This window comes from Protopterus annectens, chromosome 7.part0, assembly GCF_019279795.1.
Source record: "Protopterus annectens isolate FY-2018-M chromosome 7.part0, PAN1.0, whole genome shotgun sequence".
Taxonomy (NCBI): domain Eukaryota; kingdom Metazoa; phylum Chordata; order Ceratodontiformes; family Protopteridae; genus Protopterus; species Protopterus annectens.
In genome coordinates this window covers 1,214,502,220-1,214,521,510 of record NC_056739.1, presented here as the reverse complement: position 1 = coordinate 1,214,521,510, position 19,291 = coordinate 1,214,502,220, and the positions used below count along the sequence as shown (strand labels likewise).

Below are 19,291 nucleotides of genomic sequence, written 5' to 3'. Positions count from 1 at the left end.
AGTTCCCACGGTGGTCACGGATTCTTAATAGGAGGTCTCAGAAGAAAAGTGCCTTTCAAAAAGATCTTACAAATTCTGGAGGCTAAATTGTCCCCTACATGGAAATGAGAAATAGCACCAGCTGGACCTTCACTGTGGAAGAATTGACTCCTTGCAGGAAGATACGAGACAAAATGTCTAATACCGCTGGGACTGGAACGGTAAAAGGAACTAGATTTCTCTGTGAAGCCCAAATGGAGAAGCGTCTCCATTTGCTACAGTAAATTCAGTAAATTTTCCTGGTAGAGGATTTATGTGCCGCAACCAAGAAAGATTTAACAGGAGAAGAGATACTGGGAGTCCTAGCAACTAGTGGAACTGGAGCAGCCAAGCTGTGAGCTTCAGGCTGTCCAGATTCGGTGGAAGCATTCCCGAGGGATGACTAATCAGATCTGGAATGGGATCAAAGATCCAAGGTGGAGCTACGAGATGAGACCATAGGGCAGGGGAACCAGACTTGACAAGGCCAGAATGGGGCTATGAGGATCAATCTGCTCCCCAACTGACGAGCTTTCTGTAAGAACGTAATCATGAGCGGAAGCGGGTGATATGCATAAAGAAGACAGAGTGGCCAAGCATGAACAAGAGTGTCTCTGGGGGCTTCCCCCGTCAGAGGGATTAGAGCAAAAAACTGACTGTACTTCACGTTGGAAGGCGATGTGAAGAGATCGCAGCAAGGCTGACCCCACTTGAGGAAGATCTTTTCCACTACACAAGGGTTCAGAGACCACTTGTAGGGAGAAATGATAGTTCTGCTCAATTTGTCCGCCAAGATTTTGGACCCACCCGGAATGTGCGTTGCTATCAGAAAGCGGTTGGTGGAGATGGCCCATTCCCAGACTCTCATGGCTTCTTGACAAAGGGGATAATACTTGGTTCCCCCATTTGTTGATATACCAGACCAGTGACATATCGTCTGACTGAATCGCAATAGTTCCCAGAGGGAGAAGGGCCTGCAATGCTAAAATGACCGCTCCCATCTTTCGAACATTTATATGCAGAACGGTCTCATTTTGAGTCCAAGTGCCTTGAACAGTCCTGCCCGAACAATGCCCCCCCCCCCCAGGCGGGAGGCGTCCGTGGTCACCGTGGCTTGGGGTGCAAGAAAGGGACGTCCCTCCTGCAAATTCTGAGATAGGAGCCACCACTTGAGAGAATTTCTTCACACTCTGCTCAGAGGGATCGGAAAATCTAGACGTTGATGAAAAATCAACCACTGAACTTGCCACGTCCACTGTAAAATTCTCATATGCAGATGAGCACAAGGGATCATGTTGACAGCTGCTGCCATGGACCCCAAGGCTCTCAGGACTAATTCTGCAGGGGGTGCAGAGGACTGCAGAAGCGCTAACACATGAAGTGCCAGGCTGTGCAGTCTGTCTGGGGTTACGAATGCCCTGGCCTGACGAGAATCTGTTCTCACACCTATGAAGTCTAACACTTGACCAGGTTGAAGGGAAGACTTCCTGAGATTTACGTTGATCCCTAGCCGAGGTGATATCTGGAGAAAGAAATCTCTGGCTAGTAAGAGTAGATGCCTGGTGGGGGTGGTGAGGAGCCAGTCGTTCAGGTACGGGAAGACCTGAATGCCCTGAAGTCTCAGGTGGGCCGCTACAACTGCCATGACCTTGGTGAACATCCTGGGGGCTGTGGCGAGACCGATTGACAATAACTGCCCCAAGCCGAAAGTGGAGGAACCTCCTGATCTCCTGTCCATCAGAATATGGTAGTACATCAGAATATGGTAGTACACATCCTTTAGGTCTATCGAGCACAACCAGTCTTCCTCCTGCAGGAAGGGCAGGATGGCTTGAAGCGTGACCATCCGGAAAGTTTCCTTGGCAACGAACAGGTTAATTGTTGATAGTCGAGAATCGGCCTTAGGTCCCCCATCTTTTTTGGCACCAAAAAGAACCTGGAATAGATGCCTGATCCGGATTGGTCTGGGGGCACCTGCTGGATGGCTCTTTTTTTCTAGTAGCTTTTGTATTTCCAAGGCCACTGCCTCCCTCTGAGCAGGTGGGACATCCGGGAGACGCCTTGTGTAAGGGGGCTTGCTTATGATGGGAATAGAATAGCCTCTGGATATTATTTGAAGGACCCAGCGATCTGTCATGATTGACTCCCACTGGGCTAGGTGCATCGAAAAACGCCCCCTGACTGCCTCCAGAGAGGAGCAGTCGGGCTACCCTCAGGGTTGCTGCATGGGTCGCTCTGAAAAAGGTTCCCTGACCCGAAGTTCTTCGGCCCCCCCTCTGCCTCCAGGCCGGCGTCCACCTTGTCCCCCTCTGCCTCGGGGGGAGGGGTCCTGAGCGTTCCGGGACTGATGAGTTTGCCGGAACCACAGCTTCTTTTGCCCTCGCTGGTTCCTGAAAAAGGACCTTTGAGGGTTAGAGAAGCTGATCCCGACTGCTGACAGCGTCTTCCCATCTTTCTCGCTCTGGACAAGCATATTGGACAGTCTTCCCAAACACGGTCGAACCATCAAAGGGCGCGTTAGCAAAGGACACCTTGAAGGGTTTCAAGAAGTCACTAAGATGGAGCCAGGCATGACGCCTTAAAGCGATGCCAGATCCGCTAGCCCCAGCGGCCCCCTCGGTAGCATGAGAGTAAATGCATGGACGTATTGGACACAGACTTGAGAGTGGCCATACGAGCAGAGAAGGTCCGTTTATCCTCTGCTGATATGGACTCTGGGGGAGACTCAGCGTACTCTTTCACGAGGTCCCTCTGCAGTCGAATTACGTGGGCCAAGTAATTCAGCGCCCTTATTAGTAAAGGTGGCTGAAGCAAAAGTCCACTTTCCAAGATGGTCCATAGCCCTGGACTCCTTGCCTGGGAGCTGGACAGAGGAACTTTCTTGGGTGAGTTCCTTTTTTGTGGCCGCCACCACCACCATGGCATCAACTGGGGAACCTTTGTTCCAAGCAGCTCTATCTGCCGGTGGACTCAATATTTTGTCGGGCCTTTTGGGTGATAAGGTCCACCAGAGGGTCGGCCAAGGGAGACACCCAAAAGGTAGACGGGCTTGTGTCGAACGCCTCCAGGAATACAGACTCGTCAGAGGAAGGTTTTTGAGCAGACCACCCCCCCCCCCCCCAGAGAAGGATTTCCATAATGTCTCCAAAGGAGAAGTCTTCGGGGGGGGGGGGGGGTGTGATTTGGGGGAATTTTCCCCTTCCTCCAAGTCGGTATCCTCAGTGAGGGACTCAGGGGAGTCCAAGTGCCTCCTGTTATATTGGCGTTTGTGAGGGACCTCCTCGGGTGGACTTACTAGAGGAGGCTCAAATGGTTTCGTGTTCCTCCAAGGGAACTGTCTGGGGCGCAATAGACACAGGCTGTCCCTGGGGGGACTAGATGACGGAAGACATACCCAGCTGCGAGGGAGCAGAGAGGGACCCAGAGGAGAGTGAGGGGTCTCTATCCTTCAGAGGGAACCCTCTCCACAACGAATACTGAGGGAGAACTGGCCTCCCTGAAACTGTTAGTGAGGGTAGCAGAGACCCTCGGATCTGAAGGGATTGGAGCCAAAGTTGGAACGGCCGGACCCGAAGGGATGGTATGCCCTGACCACAATGGGGCCGATGACACACTCATCCCCTCAATCCAATGCCCAACTCTCAGCTCAGAGAGCTCGGATCCAAAAGCGGATCAGACAGACTCGAGGGCATGGCCAGCGCCGAGGCTGAAGGCACCATTGGTGCCAACCCCCTGACTCTGGGGCTCCTCGGATCCATAGACTCCGCTATCCTATGGTGGATCGGAGAAGGAGCTATCGGGGTGAAAAACGGAGCCGAATTCCCAGCACCGGAGGGGGGGGGGGCAGCAGTATCCCCATCTGCAGTTGAGTTTGTGGAAACCTTCGCATCATCCAATCCATGTCTGCTTCAGAGATGCCCCGAGTCGATCTGGAGGACGCCACAGACACCGGCCAAGACAGCCGACACGAAGACGAAGTTGAGGGTGGTCTAGCCTCCTCCTCTGGCTCTGGAGAAAAACGTGGTGAACTGAGCCGAGGAGAGGATGGCCTGGTAACTTTTACAGGAGACAAGATCACCTTAGCGGGAGGGGCCATTGGATCCAACTCGGCCTGTCACTTGCGGCCCCTCTCTCTATCTTTATCCTTCTCCTCGTCTAAATGTCTCTGTCTCCCTGTGTTTTTCTTTGACTTTCTTGGCCTCTCTCTCTCCCTGTGGTAAAAGTGGGAGGGTGAGTCCTGGACAGGGGGAGAAGGGCCTGAAGGCTGAACAGCTACAGCCGTGGCTGGTGAGGCAGCAAAAGAGGCCAAAGTTGATTCTGCAGGTAGAAGACCCGCCAGAATTAACGTGTTCCTGTGATTCCGCAGGACTCTGGGATTGAAGGCCGCACAGATCTTGCAGCCGGAAGACAAATGGGCCACCCCCAAGCAAACTACACAGAATGTGACCATCGGCTGGAGACAGCTTGTGGCCACACTCTGTGCACTTAGAGAAAATCATTTTCTGACATCTTAGAGAACACACACACTCACTATATGGGCGGGAAGGGGGGCCTGCACTAACAGAAAGTTAACAACTTTCAAGGTACGAAAAAACAATAATTATCGTAACCGGGAAAAGCCGAAAGACAACAACATCATAAATGGAGAGGGATAAACTAATAAGTATTTCTAAAATTTATCAAAGGGGCACACACAGATCAAAGTTTTCAAAAAAAACCCCGATACTTGCCTGGAGCTCAAAAATCCTGTGCTAGCGAAGCCACGGCAAACGAGATTGGAGGATTGGAAGGAGGTTGCAGTTTAGTATGGGTAGAGGGAAGGAGCTTAGAACTCTGATCTTTTTGCTTGGTATGTTACCAGTTCGGATCGGAGGATTGGAAGGAGGTTGCAGTGTAGTATGGGTAGAGGGAAGGAGCTTAGAACTCTGATCTTTTTGCTTGGTATGCTACCAGTTCGGATCTGTATTGGATCCGAAACCCACAGGTTGCTGATCAAATGAAGTTAACTACTGATATCCCAATTCACTGCTGCAGTATTCATCACGCATGATCTCCTGACAAATATAACCCAATATCAAATACAAAATCAATACCAAAGCCTTTATATCCTCGCAGTATTGTACGTCAGACATATAATCCCTGTGCAGGTGTAGGGCATAAAGGTGACATACACATGCGCAATCAGAGCTAAAGTGCCCCAGAACTACGGCAACCTCAGAAGAAAGGCAAACATGTACACATTCAAGGGGAAATAAATCCGAAGAAAAACTAGGGCAACAAAGCAAAGACCCCTTGGCCAGCAAAGTGTTCACAACAGAAGAAAGAGAAAAGTGGGCAGGAGGGAGGGACAGAAAGTACAGTTTTGTACCTTCCATAAATGTAGATGTCCGATAGGCATGCATCTGCAGTCCTTACAAATGGGTTGTCCTGTCGTCAGGCAGCCCTTCGGTCGGCCGGATTCCAAAGTCTGGGTCTGGCCTCGGCTGGTGTCGCACTTCACCCGACATCATAGCTGCAGTTATTCGGGTATAAAGGCATCAGCCGACGCCATTTTCCTCAGTGTTTCTTGCCCCAGATGCCAGGTGCCCTCTAGGAAGGCTAAATTTGGATAAATGCAAATGGTTCCAAATAGTAGAGAGCAAACAAAAAATAAGCATGTATGTACATATATATAAACAAATACACCATAATAGATTCCCCCAGCTAGCTACAAGATGGGCAAATACCCTAGGAGTACCACAGAGGGGAAGGAGGGTGGGTAATCCTGACTGCAGATGCATGCCTATCGGACATCTACATTTATGGTAGGTACAAAACTGTACTATGTCCTTCAAGGATGCATCTGCAGTCCTTACAAATGGGTAGAATACCACAGCCAAACTGGGGGAGGAGGAGAAATAAGATTATGGTGGAGTTAAGATCCCTTGCAAGACAGCAGTGGCAAAACCTGCTCGGGATCTGGAGTATAAAGGTAAATTATAATGCTTGGCAAATGTATGCATGGAGCTCCAAGTAGCAGCCTCTAAAATGTCTTTGGTAGCCACTCCTCGTAGAAAAGCTGTGGTAGTGGCTGTAGCCCTTGTAGAGTGAGGCCTGATGTTTTCTGGAGTTTTCTTCCCATGGTAGGCGTAACAAAATCTAATGCAATTTCCTATCCACTTAGAGATTGTCTGTTTTGAAATTGCTTTTCCTTCCATTCCTGTTGCATATGCTACCAGTAGCTGGTCAGTTTTTCTATTGCCCTTGGTCCTGTCCAGGTAGTAACGTAATTGTCTATGTACATCCAAGGTATGCAACAGTCTTTCTCCCCTGTTCTGTGGGTTGGGGAAGAATGTAGGTAGGTGGATAGCTTGGTTTAAAGATACCCTGGAGACCACCTTTGGCATAAAAGTAGGATTTGTTCTCATGGACACTATCTTGATGGAAGATCAGGAAGGGCTGAACTGCCATTAATGCCTGTAGCTCAGATACCCTTCTTGCTGAAGTGATTGCAAGCAGGAAAGCAGTTTTCCATGATAAGTATTGTAATTCTGCTGTTGCTGCTGGTTCGAAAGGGGGGAGTGTCAACTTTTCTAGCACAAAGTTCAAGTCCCATGCTGGCAATGGAGGCTTCCTAGGTGGTTTTACATTTTTAATTCCTCTCAGAAACTGCCCGAGCAGAGGATGTGAGAAGACTGGAGGATCTAAGTTGTATTCTGCTGAAATAGCTGATGCATGAATCTTAATGGAAGAATAGGACAGGCAGTTGTGGAAGAGCTCTGCCAAGTATTCCAGGATGTTGGCTATGTTTACCAGTGACACATTTTCTCCTTTTGCAGTACTCCAAATGTGATATCTTTTCCATTTTGCCGAATAATTTTTTCTTGTTGAGGGTCTGCGAGCCGCCAAGATAACGTCTTTAACTCTTTGGGATAAACTTGGGTTATTTGGTCTTATGCAATGTTCCAGGCAGTCAGCTGCAGTGTTTTCAGGTTTGGATGCAGGGTGTTGTAGTTGTTCTGTGTTAACAGTAAGGGAACCAGTGGTAGAGGACATATTTGTTCCCGAGACATGCTACTCAGTAATGGGTACCAATGTTGCCTTGGCCAGTCTGGAGCTATCAGGATGATCCTTGGACGGTCTTCTTTGATCTTCAATAGCACCTTGTGCATCAAAGGAAGTGGTGGGAATGCATATGCTGTCAGGTTTTTCCAACTGAAAGATAGGGAGTCCACTTTCCAAGCAAGTGGGTGGTACGTCCTTGTGCAGAATTTCTTCAGTTGGTGATTGCGTGGGGATGCAAATAAGTCTATTTCTGGTAGTCCCCATTTTCTTGTAATGGTTTTAAATATGTCCGGATGCAGCATCCATTCGTGGGCATCCGTGGTAGTTCTGCTTAGTATGTCTGCTAGTATGTTTTCTTTTCCTGGCACAAAAATTGCTTGTAACTGAATGTTGAGGCTCAGGGCCACATTCCAGAGTTCCATTGCCATCCGGCATAGAGGGTACGAATGTGTGCCTCCCTGTTTGTTGATGTACCACATAACTGTGGTGTTTCTGTCCTTATCAACAGTTGACCTTGTCGAAGAAATGGTCCGAATGTCTGAATTGCCAGTTTTACTGCCAGCATTTCCTTTTGATTTATGTGTAGGTGCAGCTGGTCTTGAGTCCATAAGCCTTGTATGCACTTGTCCAGCATGTGCGCCCCCCCCAACCGAGGTCTGAGGCGTCCGTTGTGATGGTCTGGCTTGGTTGAGTGCTGTGGAAGGGCAGTCCTTTGTTTGATTGACAGGCCTGGGCCCACCATCTTGCTTCAGGCATGGGATTATTGGAATTTGGGTTTCTAGGCTGTGCTTGTGCTGAGACCATAAATTCCTTAGGTACCACTGTAACTTTCTCATATGCAGTCTGGCATGTGGAACCAAAATTATGCAGGATGCCATGAAACCCAAGGCTTGCAGGACTTTTCTTGCTGTTAGCTGGTTCTGTTTTGTTAATGCCAAGAAGTAGAGAGGGAGTTGCTCCTGTTTTTCTACTGTTAGAAATGCCATTTGTTGTGATGTGTCCAGCTCTGCCCCCAAAAGGTTATCCTTTGGGATGGTATCAGCCTTGACTTTTTTATACTGACTGTGTATCCCAGGGCTTGCAGTAGATAAGTGACCCTTTTTAAGTCTTCTGCTAGTTTGTTTTGTTGTCCGCTTGTAACAGGCAGTCGTCCAGGTAAGGGTAGATTTGAATTCCCTGAAGCCTGCAATGAGCAATTACTGATGCCAGGCATTTCGTGAACACTCTGGGCGCAGTAGATAAGCCAAAGGGCAATGCTGAGAATTGATAATGCTCTGATCCTGCAAGAAATCTGAGGTATCTTCTGCAATTTGGTCGTATGGGGACGTGCAGGTATGCCTCCTTGAGATCTAGAGTTACCAGCCAAGACTCCTTGCCCAACATGGGAAGAAGCTGCTGTAGGGTCAGCATTTTGAATTTTGGGACAATGAGGTATGTGTTTAAAGCGGACAGGTCGAGAATAGGTCTCCATTGGTTTTCTTTTCTTGGTACCAGGAAGAGCCTGGAGTAAAATCCTTGTCCTTGCTCCATAGATGGTACCTTTTCTACAGCTCTCATCCTTAGTGAGTTATTTGCTTTAGAGCTTCTGCCTTTTGATTTGGAGGTAGGTTTGGCATTCCTCTCTTCCTTGGTAGAGTATGGAAGTGAAACCTGTAACCTTGGTCTATTGTCTGCAAAATCCATTTTGTCTCCTGTGATGTAATGCCAGTTTACTGAAAATAAGGCTAGCTTTCCGCCTAAGGGTGCTTGTAGTTGTTCCCTGGTAGGCGGTGCTAGAGCCAAGTCACTGTGATTGTCCTGTAGTCGTGGTGGTGGCTGTATCTGTGGCTGTACCTCGCTGGTTGTTAGCCTGCCACTGACATCCCCTGTAGGCACCTCTGGATTGACCCCTGCCTCTTGAGCGCCTATTCCTGCCTCTCTGAGCTTTGGAGGTGTCTGGAAAGGACCAATTCTTGGAGGGCCAATTCCTGCTAAACCTTGGAGGTTGGACCTGTAAGAAATCTTTGACTGTCTGGACAGATTTTGCCTTCTCTTCCATCTTCTTCAGCACCTGTTGTGCAGGAGAGCCAAACAAATTGATCTTGTCCATGGGAGCATCCAGTAGCTTTGATTTAACATGATCTGGTAAGGCCTGCTCTTTTAACCATGCATGTCTTCTGATCACTGTGCCAGTCATGGCTGATCTAAAGGAAGCCTCCAGTGCATCATAGCCGCATTTTAAGGAATGGTTACTGACCTGCTGAATGTTATGTACCATTTCTTGAACAGATTTTTTGTCTAATGGTTCATCCGAGGACAGTTTTTTAGTTAACTGGTCTAACATAAATTCTTGATACTGGATCATGTGGAATTGACAGTTCAGGGCCCTAGCTGAAAGAGTAGCAGAAGTGTAAACTTTTTTACCCCATCTCTCTAAGGCCCTAGATTCCCTTTCAGAGGGGAGGGGTTTTTTGGTAGAGGTAGCTGCTACAGCCTTGGGTCCCTGGGAGATAGTTTTGGGATCTGCAAAAGGGGCCTTATACAAATGATAATGTGTGTCCGGAACCCTGTAGTACCCATCGGGCTTAGCAGGGGCCGGAGGAAGAGAATCAGGAGCAGTACAAGCATCATTAAAAGCATCGTCCACAACAGTAAGTACTGGAGGAATGGCTAAAGGCCTATGCTGTGGCAAATGCAAAAAGGTTCTAAGCCTTTTCCTAGAGTCTGAGAAATCCTGGCCCTGCCATTGAAATTGTTCCCTCATAGCATGCAAGGTTTCCCCAAAAGAAAATTCCTCAAGCGGAGAGGCAGAAGGAATGGACTCTTCTGCATCAGAGTCCTCATAAGGAGAAAAAGGGGCCTCTGGAGGGTCTGAATTATCTGATTCATCAGAGGAGCCATCTGAAGAAACTGGCTCAGGGGGCTCTACTCTAGTCCTCTTCTCTGGAGGTGGGTGAGAGGCCCTGTCTGGATGTGTTTGGGATCCCCGGATCAAGGAAATGAGATCCTCTGCTAGACTAAGCATTTGTGAACTAGAACTGGGCCTGTGAGAGGGGGTCTTAGCAGGCACAGTTTTGGTAGTCTTTGCTGCTTTAGCCCTGGCAAAGGCCTTAATCGACATGGATGCAGGAGGCCTAGCAGCTCCACGTGCAGGGGTAGAAATATCCAAAGGGATAGTATCTGATAAATCCTGTGAACCTGCAGGAGCAGGTGGGATTTCAGTAGCAGATTCAGCCAAGCTGGATGAGGCCTCGGTAAGTGGCAAGCTTTCGGCCGAAGGAAGAACCGTGGACTCGGTTTCAGCCGAAACAGAGACACTCGCGGTTGGCTTAACCGCGGTTTCGGCCGAAACCGCGGACCGCGAGTGTCGGTCCTTTTCCTTGCATTTTTTAGAAATTTGCGTAGTCGGAGTATCCGACGGCATAATGTAAGCGAAAGCGGAGCCGAAAAACTCTTCAGCAAATTCAGACCGACGTCTAAGCGTTCGTCGGTTAAAAGAAGCACAGGCTAGACAAGCTGCTACGTCGTGGTCTGGGCCTAAGCAAGGTAAGCAGTAAGAGTGGAAATCTTTATGAGGTATTTGTTTCCCACAATTTAAACAGTTATTCACTTTTTCTGACATCGGCTGAGGCAAGAAGGAGTCCCCAACGGGGTACTTAGCTTTTTAGAAGTCTTCGGTAGTAGTAGAAGTATTCGGTAGTAGTAATCTCTGGTTCTGACCGACCGGCACTTGCGAACAGCTTCTGCTTCGGGTGCCATGCGGCAAGAAAGACTGAGGAAAATGGCGTTGGCTGATGCCTTTATACCCGAATAACTGCAGCTATGACGTCGGGTGAAGTGCGACACCAGCCGAGGCCAGACCCAGACTTTGGAATCCGGCCGACCGAAGGGCTGCCTGACGACAGGACAACCCATTTGTAAGGACTGCAGATGCATCCTTGAAGGACATCATTGCAACAGTGAAAAGGACATGTAGGCTGTTATGGCAAAATTTTAAATGACTGTTTTATGTCTTGCATTATCACTGTTGCAGTACACATCACATGTGGGAAATTAGCAAAGTTACTGTAAAGGATGGAAGGAGGAAGTCACAGAGAAGCCTTTTACAAACCATGAAGGACAGCCCTAGTAAATCCCTCCTTGGCTTTGGAAATGACATCCCATTTGTAATGTTTAGTAAAAGTTAGGATAGAGGGCCAAGTAGCGACTTCAATGACTGATCTAGTATTTAAACCTTTGAAGAAAACTCCAGAAGAGGCTACTGTCCTTGCAGAATTGGAATGAACTGAAGCAGAAAGCTGCTTACTATGAAAAGAATAAAAGAAATGCCCTTAGAAATCCAGGAGAAGATGGTTACCTTAGAAAGCACCAAACCCAATGTCCTGGTATGAAAAGAAACAAAAATCTGCTCAGACTTGTGGATATAGCCTTTGTCTTATCCAAATACTTGAACTGCCTATGCAAATCCAAGGTGTGAAGAACATTCTCATCATTAGATTCTACAGAAAGAAAAAAAGGAAGGGAGCTGGATAGACTGATTAACAGACAACTCACTAACCATCTTGGGAATAAAAGAAAGGGACAAGGTGTCTGTGTGCTATCCTGTGAAAAACCAAAAAGGGAGGAAGTGCCATCAGAACCTTCAGCTCAAACTCTTGGCTGAAGCAAGAGTAACCAGATAAATGGTATTCTAGGTGTAGTGTTGCAAAAAGGAAGAAAAGGGCTCAAAAGGGAGCCAGTCAACTTTTCAAGGACAAAATTGAGGTCCCAGGAGGAATTTTTCTTGGGGGGCCTGATATGAAGGACTCCTTTAAGGAACTATTTGACCTCAAAATGAGAGGACAACAGTGGTTTCAAGGGCAGACAAGTAAGCTTTAACAGATGAATATGCCAGGCCAGCATGTAGCAGTTCACACAAGAATGGACCAAAGGGACTCCCACTGAAGGAATCGGAGTGATGCTTGATGCACCATATTGAAAATTTCTTCCATTCAGCCATACAGGATTTCCAGCTAGTGGGTTTCCTGCCCTCCTGCAGAACCCTAAGCAGATCATCAGAAAGGTGGTGTATAGATCAAAGCCCTATACCCCAAAGTGCCAAAAGAAGAGTGGGACAAGTGAGGGTGACAGTCTTGTGAGAGAAGATCCATCCAGTGAGGTAACTTGTGATGACTTCCCTTGACTAAGTGAATGAAGCAGAAACCAGTGCTGTGTGGGTCAAAAGGGAGTCGTCAGCAAAATTCTGGGGAAGTCTTTTCTGATCTTGTGCAGGTCTCGGAAGGCAGAAGAGGAGGGTAAACATGTGGGAACATTCCCTTCTTAGAAAGGGATATGGCATCCACCTTTCAAGTCAGAGAACTTGGATTCTGAAACAAAAGCAAGGAAGTTGCCTTTTTTGGGGGTGGGGGGCAGGGTGCGGGCAAAAAGATCCACTTGAGAAATATCCCACTGATTTACCATGTCCAGAAATACTTCTGGAAGTATCCATTCATGAAATTGTGCCTGGACCTGCTCAGGGAGTCTGCCACAATTTTGTATTTTGAAGGGATGTAGACCATCTGAATGGTTAACTGATAGCAGGACAACCAAGTCACAGGCCTGAAAGGCTAGTCTGCAAAGATAAGACCTTGTGCCCCTCACTTCTCATGATGTCTGACATGATTGTTGTGTTGCCTGTAAAGACCTTTAAGGGGCACGGAAACCAAAAAGAATGGAAGAACTGAAAATCAAGAATGAGCACCCTCATCCTGTATGTTGAAGTGTTCTGACTTCTGATGAAGGGGCCACAGACCCTGTACCTTCAGACTGTCAGAAGAGGCTCCCTACTCCAGAATGGAAGAGTCTGAACAGCTCCTGATTACAGGCAGGAGTCTGAAAAGGCAGATCAGGATTGCGGGAGATCTGCCAAATCCACTAATAAAACGTGAGTTTGAGACAAGCTATTAAGAGAAACAGAAACTCCACAGGGTAGCAATGCTGAAGCCAGTCTTTAGGTACCAGTGAAGCTTCCAGATATGAAGCATGGGAATGGTAGATGCCATGAATCCCAATGCCCTGAGAAATTCTCTTGCAGGAACGAGAGACAGGAGAAGTAGAGACTGGAAGTAGGTTATCAGAGACAGAACCTTGGGAGAAGGAAGCTAAATGGCTTGGATTCTGCCACCCAGAAAAAAGTGGTCTTGAGGAGTCAGAAATAACTTCCTGAGATTGATGGCAAATCCCAGACTGAGTAAAAGGAGCATAATGAAGTGTAAATCCTGCAGAAGCATGGATTGAGAGGGAGACTGAAGCAGCAAGTCATCCAGATATGGGATTATCTATACTCCCGAAAGCCTGCAAAAGGTTATGATAGGGGCCAGACATTTGGTGAATACCTTTGGGGCCAAAGAAAGATCAAAGGGCAAAGCAGAAAACTGAAAATGAGAGGGAAAAAAAAAGAAATGCAAAAACTTGCTGAAGAGAGGGTCAAGGAGAATATGAAGGTATGTCCTTTAGGTCTAGGGAAACCAGCAAAGCCTGTGGAACTAAGGAAACAGAGTATGGAGGGAAGGCATCCAGGGAGGAGGAATCTTTATAAAGTGTTTAAAAAAAAAAAAAAAAAAAAAAGGTCAAGAACAGGTCTCCATAGCCCCTCTTTTCTGGGAACCACAAACACTCTGGAGTAAAACCCTGTTTTTCTTTGGAAGTATGGACTGGGCTAGATGGTTCCTTGTTTCAACAGATCCTGAAGAACTACAGAAAATGAGAAAGTTAGTCTAGAAGTGGTTGAAGATCTGAGAAGGGGGGCATTTCCATGCCATAAAATAACCCTGATAGATAATGGACAGAACAGAAGAGTCTGAAGTAATCTCTTGCCAGTCAGGGAAAGCCTGAGAGACAGGGGGAACCTGGCCAAGTGAAGGGGGAGAAAATAAGTTAGATGTAGGCAGATTTGTTCAGAAAAGCGGGTTTTAAAAAAATCTGGGTGGGTTTATCAGAGAACATGCACTTAGGAACCCTTTTCCCATTAAAAGGCTGATGAGGTTGTCTAAGAAAGGCAGATTTAGAATGATTGTTTCTCTGAAATTTGAGGATGGGAGAAAGAAATTTAGCATCCTGCATAACTTTACTTTTGTCTTGTAGAGGCTGACAAGTTAGCAACAACCATATCAGAGAGATTTTGGTAGTCCAAAGAAGCATCCAAGAGCTTAGTCTTAAAAGACAAGGCCTGCAGGTGAAGCTAGGAGTACCTCTTCGTAACTGTGCCTGAAGCAGCAGCTCTAGAAGATGCATCAGTTACATCACAACTACATTTGATAGAGTGAAAGGCTACCTGTGAAGAACTCTAAGGACTCTATCAGAATAAGGAAGGTTTGACAACCCCTCTCCCCAAGTTGAGACAAAAGGACAAAAACATACCCTGGTTATGTGGGTCTGACTATTAATGGCCCTGAATGTCACAGTAGCAGAAGAATAAACCTTTTTCCTAAGCCTCTCCATAGCCAGACTTTTTTTGTTACAGAAGGGAGAAGCTTGGAAGAGGGTAAAAGCTTAGATGGCTCGTCAGCAGAGAGAGACCACAGCAGGGTCTGAGGGACACTTGTAAAGGTGATGAAAGCGAACAACCAAAACAATAACCAAGACAAATGGTTCGCTTGGAGAAACCAAATAAGGGCCCAAGACAGTAGAAAATATCCAAACAGTTTATTCGATAACAAGCACACAGAATCACTTGATAACAAACCCATGGAATCACTGTTTGGATATTTTCTACTCTGTCTTGGGCCCTTATTTGGTTTCTCCAAGCAAACCATTTGTCTTGACACTTGTAAAGGTACTGAAAGGCCGCAGGCACCTTATAAAAACAGTCTGGCTTCTTAGGAGCTGGAAATTGGGAATAAGGAAAAGAGGCAGTTGCAAATGTATTCAACAAAGAATCCAAAATGGTGAAGAGCAGGTGGTTTAGGAGATTCCATTTGTAACAGCTCATACCACATTTGAATATCAGAGACCTAGGAGCAATATCACTTAAAATGCTTCATCATGCAAACCACAGTGTTCTCAAAGGGAGAATCAGGACGCAAGGAATCCTCTTCCTCTGATCCATAGTCTAAGGGTGACAATTTGCGAGGATTAGGCCAAGGATTTATCTCCTGAATCCACCTACTCATTTGAAGAGTCAGATTCCCAAGTCCTTCTGACTGGAGTAGAATACCAAAGTAAGAACAGATAACCCCAAGGGGTCCCCCTCAAGGCCTTTAGGGCATTGAACAAATTCTGGGTAAAGTCCTACCATTCTCTGTAAGGATCCTCAACAATGGGAGAATATATGTTTACTTTTCTACTCCTTTAATGGTATGTCAGCTCTGACCAACCTAGGGGGTCCAGAGCCAAGCCTAGAAACTAGGAGACCAGGAACCTCATCCCAAACAAGAATCTGGAGATCCCCACTAGGCCCTTTGGAAATGACCAGCCATGGGTCCTTCTCAGTATCTGTAGCTGATGTTTGCCTAGCCTCAGAAGATATGTGGGCTGGGCCTGTTCTAATGACAGCCTCTGACAGGGTCACGGCAGAGGTAACAGGTGTTGGCACTGGTTGCAGGCTATTCATCTACCTCTACAGAGATGTCTGGTGGAGGATGGATAGCAGAAGAGTCAGACTTTTCGGTCTTCATTGTAAGAGGTGGCTGTACCTTAATGCAGGCTGATTTGGCCATGATGCCTTGGGGCAAAAGTCTGAGATATTGGTTCTCAAGATACATACAAACTGATGCAAGAATTTTGGGAACAAAAGTCTAAAATGGTACAAGGAGTATGATTGTATGAATAATCTAGGCAGAATAAACAATTCTCATAATGATCTTTAAGGGGAATTTGCATACCACACTGACATTCTCCCTTCCTAGATGTCATGAACCCTAAGTACACAAACAAAAGAACCCCCCCCCCCCAATGGGGCATGTATCTGTAAATGGCTCTGTAGAAACCAGCTCAGCGAAGGGTGTTCAGACAGACATTCAACCATGGCAGTCAGATTGACGGCAAAGAAGTTCTAAGTGTTGAGCGTGTGTACATTACCTTTATTGCCTTGTGCCTGGACTGGGAGCATATGACTGACTACTAACCTGGGAAGATGTAAAGGTGTTGGTACACTGGCCCGACGTTGGGCTATCCTTGGCACAAATCTCACTTGTGATGAATATAACTGTGATAAGAAAGTACAATCAATAGAAGAGTCTCCAAAACAGGGTGCTGAATCCTGATGTATTGAATTTTCATGCAAACAGCATCCGACCTCAGGGAGCAACAGCATATTTGATCACACAGCCCATGAAAGGAACAAACAAAGGCTTCTTCATGCTCCTGCCCCAGTAAGTGTCAGGGTGCTTCTTTAGAGATTTGAAGAAGACACAAAGGGAGTCCACACTGGATCTGATAAACCTTAGAGGGCTTAAAGGATCATTAGTGAAGGGATATTGGTGGACAGAGTAGACTGTTCTCCATCTCCGATAGAGATGTCCAGAGCCAATAACTCCTCATAGGAGACAGATGAAAGAAGTCTTTGATCTCTCCCCATTACCTCTTGATGAATGCTCACACATGATCTCTGTGAGGCAAGTATGAAAAAAAAAAAAAGATGCAAGCCTGGTGTCAGACACCATGAAACCTACAAGTAGGTTTATTTGCCTATTCTGTCGACCAGGTTAGACCCGCTAGACTAGTGGCCTTTTTTTTCAGGGAAACCAGAGATGGTATTTATATGACTAGAGGGAAATTTGACCAGGTCATTGAGGAACTTCCCCTAATCTTTGGAGTTGCTAGATGGCACCAGAGGTCTCTTACAGCAGCAAGAAAGAGGCCCAAGGAAAGAAGCATGGAAAGGAGAGAAAAGCTTTGGAAAGTTTGGAGCCGAAAATGAGAATTTGAAAAAATATTCATTCATTCAATCTTGAGATTCCGAATGTAAACGATGATGCCTGTGTGATAGAAGTTACAAATGAGTAGAGATTAACTGTCGCAGTGGAGAAAGTAACAAGCAAGTCTGTTGAAGTGGTGCAGATCACAGAAAGTACAGTTGTGTACACTTACCATAAATGTAGATGTCTGAGTGTATTCACTGTTGCAGTCATCACACTTGGGTTATCTGCCTGCAGGTAGCCCCTCAATCGGCCCAAATACCAGAGTCTTAGTATTTCTGCAAAGGATGCTGTCGCTTCTTCCTCGTCAGGGGTATAAAACAGGCAGCAGACACCATTACATCAGTTTTTCTTACCCCAAATGTCAGGAGCCCCCAAATAGGGAGCTAATATATGGTGGGGAACACCACCAGTAAAAAGTAAAGTAAATACCAATGCCATTAGGAATAGCCACAGAGAGGAGAGGTAGATAACTAGAGAAAGCCAGGACTGCAACAGTGAATACACTCGAACATCTACATTTATGTTAAGTGTACACAACTGTACTATGTTCTTCGTGTTTTACTTTTGCAGTCCTCACACTTTGGTTGGTTCCCAAAGCTGAGGAAGGGTGGAGGCAGTCGAGAAGTGTTAGGGTTGGCTAGTAGGTCTTGCAAGACTGCTATAGCAAATTCAGCCCTGGATTTGGAAAAGATAGGCAAGTGGTAATGCTTGGTGAAGGTGTGTACAGAACTCCAGGTTGCAGGTTCCAGAATGTCCCTGGTAGGGACTCCCCTGAGAAATACTGTAGCCCTAGTGGAATGTGTTCTGACCCCCTGACGGGGTGGTTTTCCATGGTGCTTGTAGCAGAAATAGATTCAGTGTGCTATCCATTTGGAAATGGTTTGTTTTGAAAAACCTTACCCTGTCTGCCCCTGTAGCAAAGCTGACTTAGCAGCTGGTTAGATTTTCTGAAAGGCTTAGTCCTATCAAGGTAGAACCTGAGCTGTCTGTGCATGTGCAAAGAGTGCAGGATCCTTTCCCCTTTATTCGGAGGTTTAGGGAAGAAGGTTGGTAAATGGATATATTGGTTTAGAGCCACACTGGACACCACCTTAGGCATAAAGGATGGGTTTAGTCCTGCAGGAAACCTTGTCAGCATGGAAAATAATTAAGGGTTCCACAGCCATTAGTGCCTGTAACTCAGACACTCTTCTAGCTGAAGTTATGGCTAAAAGCAAGGCTGTTTTCCAAGAGAATTTTAACTCTGCTGAAGCAGCCGGTTTAAAAGGGGGGAAGACTGAGCTTTTCCAGTACAAAGTTAAGGTCCCAGGCAGGAGTGGGTGCTCTCCTTGGGAGCTTTAAGTTGTTAGCCCCTCTCAGGAACAGTTTAATGAGAGGGTGAGAAAACAGAGGTGGCTCACTATTATAATGAACAGAAATGCCAGAGGTATGACTCCTAATGGAGAAGGATAGGCCTCTGTGGAATAGCTCTGCTAGGTAATCCAGGATTAGTGGTAAGGAGAGCACTGCTGAGTCCTTTCCTTTAGACTGAATCCAAGAACAATATCTTTTCCACTTTGCAGCATAGGATTTCCTAGTATTAGGCCTTCTGGCTTCAAGAATGACGTCCAGCACCTGTTTGCTGAGGGTTGCAGGTGGGGTATTCAGGGGATAAGCCAGGCTGCAAGGTTTAGGGTTTGCAATTGTGGATGCAAAATCTGTCCCTCCTGCTGAGACAGCAGGGTAGGAGTCTGGTGTAGGTTGCCAGGGTGGCACCATTGTCAGTCTGCGCAGGAGTGGGTACCAGTGCTGGTGTAGCCAGTCCGGGGCAATCAGAATTGCCCTTGGTCTGTCTTGTTTTATCTTGAGTAGTACTCTTGAGAGAAGGGGCAGAGGGGGAAAGGCATAGATTGAGAGGTTTTCCCATTAAAAGGATAGGGCATCCACCCTTCCAGGGCTGGCTGTGAGGGTTCCTGGTGGAGTATTTGCTTAACTAGTGGTTCTCAGGGGAGGCAAGGAGATCCACCTCTGGTGTCCCCCCACCTCTGGATCAGAAGGTTGAATGTGTTGGGCGCCAATTTCCACTTGTGTGGGTCTAGGAGATTTCTGCTCAAGTCTGCCAGTGAATTTTGTTTGCTGGCAGGAATTGAGCTTGTAGATGGACTTGGTTGCTCAAGGCTGTGTTCCACAGGGCCATGGCTAACCTGCAGAGTGGGTAAGAATGGGTTCCCCCCTGCTTGTTTATGTACCACATAACTGTGTGGTTCTATTTTTTATTAGCAGTTGTCCTGGAAGGATTAGGTATCTGAAGGCTGTCGGAGCATTCTGTACAGCTAGAATCTCTTTTTGATTGATGCGCAGGGAATAGTAAA

General features: G+C 46.8%; 1 protein-coding gene across 1 annotated transcript in view; it reads right to left on the bottom strand.

Annotated features, from left to right (window-relative positions):
- The window catches only part of LOC122806151 (tetraspanin-3-like), a 288,513-nt gene extending 272,776 nt beyond the window's left edge, over positions 1 to 15,737 (bottom strand). The window contains exon 1 of the mRNA XM_044076388.1: positions 15,636 to 15,737. Within this exon, the coding sequence (XP_043932323.1) occupies positions 15,636 to 15,737 (102 nt within the window). The remainder of the gene's footprint in view (positions 1 to 15,635) is intronic.
- Between the last annotated feature and the right edge of the window lie 3,554 nt (positions 15,738 to 19,291).